Source organism: Toxotes jaculatrix, chromosome 20 (assembly GCF_017976425.1).
Source record: "Toxotes jaculatrix isolate fToxJac2 chromosome 20, fToxJac2.pri, whole genome shotgun sequence".
NCBI classification, from domain to species: Eukaryota; Metazoa; Chordata; class Actinopteri; family Toxotidae; genus Toxotes; species Toxotes jaculatrix.
In genome coordinates, this window is record NC_054413.1 from 7,615,746 (window position 1) to 7,623,775 (window position 8,030).

The 8,030-nt window shown below is 42.9% G+C and overlaps 1 protein-coding gene across 1 annotated transcript; it reads right to left on the minus strand.

Moving 5' to 3' along the window:
* Window positions 1–3,299: 3,299 nt before the first annotated feature.
* zic4 (zic family member 4) lies at window positions 3,300–7,782 on the minus strand. Its single transcript, XM_041065825.1, has 2 exons — window positions 6,495–7,782; window positions 3,300–4,411 (listed from the first exon to the last, which is right to left on the minus strand). The coding sequence occupies exons 1-2, from the start codon at window positions 7,654–7,656 to the stop codon at window positions 3,972–3,974; spliced, it is 1,602 nt and encodes a 533-aa protein (XP_040921759.1). The 5' UTR covers window positions 7,657–7,782; the 3' UTR covers window positions 3,300–3,971.
* Window positions 7,783–8,030: the final 248 nt, after the last annotated feature.

An 8,030-nucleotide genomic window follows, 5' to 3' on the forward strand; every position in this document is an offset into this window, starting at 1 on the left:
TGATCCCAATTTAAAGGGGAAGAAAGGAGTATAACTGTAAAATAGCGAGATGTCTGTTAATTATATAGCCATTTTTTTTATTACATCTTTGTTTATTTATTGACCGCAATAAACAGTAAAATCAATTTATGTTTTTTTTTTTCTTTCAGTGTTTCCAGCTCTATTATAACAACTGTGCCTTGTCTGTTTCTGGTGGCTCTATTGCACCTGTCTCTCTGCCTTTTCTCTTTATTTTCCATGCCAATTTCGGCCACTTCTTTCTTGATAATTATGACCTGGTTGGTGTTGGAGGTGCTGATGGTGGTGTTGGAGCGTGGGGTGGGCGTGGAGGAAAGGGGTGGCGTGTGTGGGGGGGGGAGGGGGGCGGGTGATGAGGGTGGTAAGGAGGGAGGGTGAGTGAGGCTTTTACTCCTAGACTGCTAATCCCCCTATTAAAAGGGCTTTGTTCAATAATGCCGGACAGTTTCCGGAAGTAGGATTACCGCCTCCATTATTTTACAAAGAAATGATATTTCACACTCAAATGAGCCTTAGGATGCAGTGGTGGTGGTGAGAGGGCCTTGCAAGAAATGAAATGGATTCATTTTCTTTCTTTCTTTTTTTTTTTTTTTTTTTTGTTGCGCTTTGGCAGTTCAAAAAAAAAAAATCCCCAACCCCCTTCTTTTCTTTTTTAACCATCTATTCTGTAATTAATGTGAATATGTATTTCCTGTGAAACTGCATTGCCGCCATCGGTTTCCTGTTTTGTTTCTTGGAGTGGACTGGCATTCGTGCAGTGTTGCTGCTCAAGTGGAAAGCTCTCTCTCTCTCTCTCTCTCTCTCTCTCTCTCTCTCTCTCTCTCTCTCTCTCTCTCTCTCTCTCTCTCTCTCTTTCTCATACACGCACACTCCCCCGCCACACACACACCTGCTCTTGATTCTTGACCCCATGGCTGATATCAGATCAGAGGTTGTCACTCAGCTGAAGGTGGGAAGCCCCCGATGAGTGAACCCAACGAGATCAGTTGTTAAATGATCCCCTGTTACAGTTCTAACTGCCTGTGGTATCCAGTGCATGCACGCCGGGAATTTAACTTTTACAATAAAGCAAGCAGTCGTCACATCGTATCTCTGCTGTGGTGCAACCACTCCCGTTCACCCTGCACTTTAAGCAAAGTCTTGGGCTCCAACCAAACCCTTCAAATCCTCCTTGTACCAGCTGAAAACAGGACGCTTATATCTGGTCAAAGTCATGAATTATTAGGCGTAAAGGTCACTAAACTAGTGCAGAGCAGACGTGCACAGTTCCGCAGAAGTGGTGCATGATTTTAGTTTTCTTTGTGGCCTCCAAATGAATTCAAGGCCATTTTTTCCCTTTGATCTCCGCCTGCAGTAAAAATCAAATTCAGAAATACTTTGGCTTAAAAAAAAAAAAAAGCAGAGTGTGCCATTCCTAATGGACGCACGGACCTTATGTTTTAACTTTCTCCCTCTCTCGCCTCTTTTTCTAATGAAACAACCCTTTAAATGTTGCTTATCCTTCACCTTCAGCGCTGAATGGAAAATGTTTTTACGCGACTCACTAAGTTCTTGTCCATTTTGACGACTGGAACTAAAAGCTTTAGACGGCCCAATAGAGAGGAGCCCAACAAATCGGTGACAAAAGGCTTTCCGTGTCATCAACGTTGTTCAGACGACCTAGAAGAATCCCTCTGATATTAACTTCCACTTCAAAGACTCCCACTTTCAATTGAGATCCAACTATCTCGTTGTTTTTTTTCCTTCTTTTCTTTCTTCCTTTCTTTCTTTTTCCCCCTCTAAGCACAAGAGCTGGTGCCAAAAGAGGCATCATCATCTTCTTCTTCTTCTTCTATTCGGCTGGTTTAGTGTTTATTCTTTGCTTTCAGCTGCGCCTCTTCTACAGAGCAAACTGTCATGCAACTTAACCAAACTCTATAAACGTATCGGAGGAGTTGTAGCGCTGTTGTTTCCACCCACTCCTGCCTCAGTCAAGGCCGGTTCGAAGATTTACCCCTCAGCCAAAAGTTTTCCCAGCACAACAGAGCTCCACGGTTTTTTTTTCCTTTTTTCTTTTTTTTTTCTTCTTTTGGTTGGCTGCATATTTTTTTTTACTCCTCTTTAAGTAAAATTCACAACTTTCATTTTATTTAACACCACTGGAAAAAAATTATCTGTTTAAAGCTGAAATAATTAATTTACACGTCTTATATTAAAGTGTGCACTTACTGTTATAGGCAGTAAAGCTCTTATGGTTTTTGTATATTTCATGTACTGAGCCTAAATTATGATTATGGTTAAATTTATCCATTGAGCAGTTCGGCCCTCTTGCAATGCAAGTCTATTATGGTGTGGGACAACTGCGTTTTAGCGGCTTCTCCTTTGATTGTCGTAAAGTAGGCCTAGAGCAAAAGAATATATTTTTCTTCTTTATACTGCCCTAGTCTGCAATATAAAGGACATAGATTACCGTTTCCTACCCCATGGGAAGCAAATATTACATTCTTTAGAGCAGGCTTTTGAGTCCACGGACTTGGCCCCATATCATTTGAGTTTGACTTGGCTATTGCTATAGAAATCTTAATTCACCATGAGGATTCACCGTCGTGAAAAAATGGCTCTTTGTACGAAATGCTCTTTGAAGTCTGGATCAGAATATTGTAGCCTTTCATCAAACTCTGCCCACGTCTGCATCAAACCACAGCTCAGCTGAGAAAGTAAGACTTTAACACAAGTGGAGCACAATTTGAATCCTCTCTTTTACCAAGAAAATACAACTTTTATATTTTTTTAAATTTTATATAAAAAGGACCTTTCATTAAGTGCTGTTTCTTTTGAATTTTAGCAGCTTTATCTGCATCTGCAGAGCAAAGACTTGGACATATTTTACTGTATTTTCTACAAACTGTGTGTAAAAGAAGCAACAGTTTCTTTTTTTGTTTTTATGGAAATATAATTTCTAAAAACACGTTAAGTGACATAAAAGAAATGTTGCACATACCCTCCCTCCCCCCTTAAAAAGCAACTATTTAAAAAAAATACTTACATTTCATAAACCCCAGTGGCTCATCAGCATTTTCACTTTTGTCATACAAGATTTATTCAAAATACTCACAAATTACAAGGCAATTCGGTACGCATTTTGAGTGCTGCTCGATTTCAGATATTCAAAAAGAAAAAAAAAAATATTGACGACAATGATACAAAATCACAAAATGCCCACTTTGATAAAACATTTAGAATTTCACGGTTGTATATCAAATACTGCAGGCTTATGAAACAGTTCAAATGTTGATCCTCTGCACACAAATGATGGGGGTGGGGGTGGGGGGTGGTGGTGGTGCTGTAAACATAAAATGTTTGTACAAATAACTGCAAGTTAATCAGCGAGAACCTGTTCTGAGACAGATCCTTACAAAACTATCAACATCAACACATCGAAACTTACAAAATTTACAAATGTACATTTTTTTTGCCCTAATTGAAACATGCACTTTGGTTCCATAATACAAAAATCCTCCAATATCAGATTGAAAAATAAATAAAAACATATTGAAGTGAAAACTCGAATTTACAAAATAATTTTACACCAACATGCCTAGCCTACAATAACGTATCACATAGTCTAACGGATTTACACGACTCTCTCCACAAGTGGACCAGTGGGCCGTCAGGGCGTACAGGCACTGAGCCAACCATTTTGAATAGCTGAGGTTTGAAAATATATTCTTTTATTGTGCCTGGAAATTAGCACGTCTTTAAGGTTTGCACATTTTCCTTGCAATGTGGTTAAAATGCGCCTCTTGGCTCTGGGTGTCTGTTTGGTGGCTCATCCAATAAAAAAAATAAAAAAAAGAAGTGGGGACCAGTGGGCCTTGACAGGCATATAGGCACCAAAGCCAAACCATTTTTAATAGTTAAGCTTTTGAAAATGTGTTCTGTCACTTCTGGCACCGCGTCTGAGTCCGTTCGGGTTAAAACGCGTCCCTCGGTTCTGGGTTTCTGTAAGGTGGCTCGTCTGTGGGGTCGGGCGTGGAGGGCCCGCTGGGTGGTGTCTGGGCGCCGCTGGCACCTGAACTATGGCACACGTACCATTCACTTAAATTCGCGGGCTGGGAGGCTCCCACCGGCTCCGACAGCACCGAGGAGCCCCCTGGCTCCCGGCCCAAGTCTGAGGAGGGGGAGACCAGGGACGGAGTGGACGACTCGTAGCCTGAACTGGGCGGGGGGGACTTACAGTGCACCTTCATGTGTTTCCTCAGAGAGCTGGGGTGTGTGTAGGACTTATCGCAGCCTCGCACTTTGCAGTTGTAGGGCTTGTCGCTGGTGTGGACGTGGGAGTGCTTTTTCCGGTCACTGCTGTTGGCGAAGCGTCTGTCGCAGCCGTCAAACTCACATTTGAAGGGCTTCTCACCTGTTAACAGTGATGGTGACACATTAAAATGTAAATGAAAAAAGTGTAAGATTTTAAAATGTGACATTAGTCTTTCATCCTGCAGCATCATGTTATGTATTTGTATATCTATTAATTCTTTTTATGAGACCATTTCCGCCTGAATTTTCTAGCAGTTTAGATCAATGCGTAATGTGTCCAAGTATCTGTGACCCCCAAAAAATAATTAATGAATTATTATTTTTTCAAATGTAATTTTGGAAAAAAATGTTTTGTGCATTTACAGTAAACACACTTTAATACACTGAACGTGACTGCACTTTTTAAAGGCTGCTTGCTCGGAGAGCCCTGACATGAGCCTCAGTCTGGTCTAAACAGGAGGGCTGAACCCCTACCGTCCTGGATCTATACCTGGCCTCTGCATGCATCAAGGCATACGTCAAAACAGACAAGCTATGAGCACAGACATAGCAGGCCTAAAACCAACTGAAAAATAATGATAAATGAAAGTATTGCCACAGCCAGGCTTCACCTACTGTGTGCTAACGCAGCCTGTCTGCTGCTTGAATCCTGCAAATGGTTATGGACTGGGTCTAATTTTGTGTCTTAATAACAAGTATTTCTACCTGATTATGACAAGGCAAAAAAAAAAAAAAAGACAATCTGAATAAATTACACGGAAATCATCCACTGCTGATTTTTCTCCTCCGATTACAGCTTTTGAGAATATGTAATTGCCTCTGTCTAATTACACTTGCGGGTTGAATATCAATTTGACCTTCAGCTGTTGGGTTGAGAGAGCCAATCAAGGATATTAGTGTAGTACAAGAAACCGTCGAGGAACAGACCCCAGGGGCAGCCCCAGTCATAACCACACTTTCGGATAGGTTTTAAACATGATACCAAAGACCAGGCCCCTTGGGAGTCAACACACAGAAATAATTTAACAGATTTGTACTTAGGTAATGTGAGCAAATTATATGAATAATACATAGGGTGCAGAAATGGAGCAGAGGGGGGAGTGCCATGCAGCCACCGAAAAAGGGAATGTAGTCATTGTATTAATTTACAAGTCTGACTCGACATTTTGAGGCCTTTCTTTCTCCCCCTCCCAAGCTCCACAGCATGTCACTGGGTCACAGAGGCAAGCAGCCATATTGTACCATTCTATGTTTTTTTTTTTAAAGTTAAATCAGCTGCTGATTCCAGCTGCATTGTACGCACGTCAGTCATGATAGATGCAGTCAGCTCTGCCAACCTGTTGGTGAATTATTTTAGCCGTCTGCACTTGTCGACTTGTTGCTTTGGCTAAAGGCTGTAAAGTGCTGATCATTCCAAAAGCATGCTTATTATTTCACCATGCACACAGTCAGGATCAGGGTTTGGGGAAATAAAGTTAGTAAAAGACTTCAAATACTTTGGTGCACATGTGTAAAATAAAACTACTCCTTCCTGTGCAGCAGTATGTGTAATAACGTAATGAATCCAACCGTTATTATCATTATTATTGCTGCTACTGTTAAATTAGAGTAGCATGCACCGAATAATGATAGCAACAAGTTGCTGAAATAAACGGTAAATAAAAACATCATCATATCAAGTTACTGAATGTGAAGATGCACCTATCCAACTTTGCCTGCCAGTCATGTCTGGCACGCACAAAACTACTTGGACAAGACCTGACGTGGGCCTCAGTCTTTGTGCTGTGGTGTAAACAAGAGGTTGAACCGTCAAACGCCTGAGTGAGCTGTACCATAATCCCCAAGCTCAACCTTTGTGAAACTTGCGAGCACTGATGCAACTCATACCAAACAGGTGGCCAGTAGCTGTTGCGCCCTGATGTATCAGCAGCACAGATTGATGAACTGCCTTGGCTCATAATGGTATATTTTTAAATTGCGTAAAACCGAAGAAAATAAAATTAAAGCCAATTTTTTAAAAGATAGCCTTAAAATTCTGCAAAACATCGCTTACTTCGGTCTGGATACTATGCAAAGCCTGTAGCTGAATTTCAACACGCGACTTTAGAAATTGATTTTATATATGGTCGTGCAATTTTCAGCATTTCTACCACATTTTCTTTAATGAATATACACCTACTGACCTGTGTGCGTCCTTTTGTGAATCTTAAGATTCTCGGATCTTGCAAACACTTTCCCACAGCCAGGGAACGGGCATGGAAACGGTTTCTCCCCGGTGTGCACTCGAATGTGATTTACAAGTTTGTACTTTGCTTTAAATGGTTTGCCTTCCCTCGGACACTCTTCCCAAAAACATATATGGTTCGCCTGCTCTGGTCCTCCAACGTGCTCCACCGTCACATGCGTTACGAGTTCGTGCATGGTGCTGTAAGTTTTGGAGCAAAGTTTCTTTGGCGAGTGCTCCGGCTCCAGCCACTTGCAAATCAGCTCTTGCTTTATCGGCTGCCTCATGTAGCGGAAAAAAGCACCGGCTCCGTGGTGGTGGTGGTGGTGAGCGCTAAGATTCATGTTCAGATTCAGACCACCGTAGCCATGCAAGGGCGAGGCGGAGAACGGATCAGCCCTGGAGCTTGCCACTTGACTCAAGTGATCAGACCTAACATACATTTCTCCAGGTAGTCCTAACCTTATTTGTCCATTCAACGCTTGGCCACCCGGTGATCCGCTCGAAGGCTGGTCGTGATGGAGTCCGGAGAAGAGGGTATGGTTCCCAGCATCAGGGTGATGACCATAGTGTCCGGGATAGCTACCTGTTGTTGAGACAAACATTCCGTGGTGAGAGGCTGAACCAGCAGTCTGGTCAGTCAGCACTGGCATGGCTTGAGCTGTCAGATCTCTCCGGATGAGGAAATCCCTACCTGCGGATAAAGCCTGGGCCGTGTGAGACATAGAATAGGGGACCGATGTCGCCTGAACCGGGCCAAAAGCTCCCGTTTGACTGGAGACCACTTCACTGTGGCCTGCCATATGATGATTGTGGTGGTGGTGATGGTGGTGGGGATAATGATGGGCTGGGCTGATTTTGAGGGCCGCGGAGTGCCCCATGTGTTCTGGCCCGAATGGACTCGGCCCCAGGCGGGGTTCCGCAGTAATCTCCCCAGGGTGCGAGTGAGCCATTGAGTGTGGATGGCTGCTGAACCCCGGGAAGCCTGTCACGCTCTGAGGGGTATGGTGGTGATGATGGTGATGGTGGTGAGCCCCTGCCAAGTCAACTAATCTCAGCGCCGTGTTCCGTTTGGAAAACGTAGGGTCCATCACGGGGCTTCCCAATGCATCCACGCTCATTACTTCCTAATTTTAGAATAACTTGACAGCAGGCAAAATAATAATGATGATGACAAATATATTTTAATCGCAATGAAAAATAAAGAAAAAAAAACTTTATAAAGTTAAGTCTATCTGCAGACTACATGGAATCCCATTCGGTTGAGAGGCAGCAGCAGGACGCTTTGATACTGAATAGAGATTCATGGTAGGCGAGCAGCCCGTGGAGCTAAACAATCACCCTGCGCTCTAATTGGTCAGAGCTCAGTGATTGACGTCACCAGTGACAGTTTCCAACGTGAAGAAAAATGTCTTAGTGACAGCGAGCAGCCAGAGAGCATGCGCAGTGCCTCGGGCAACGCTTGAGAAAAATAGTTGTTATGCAAAGGTTATTG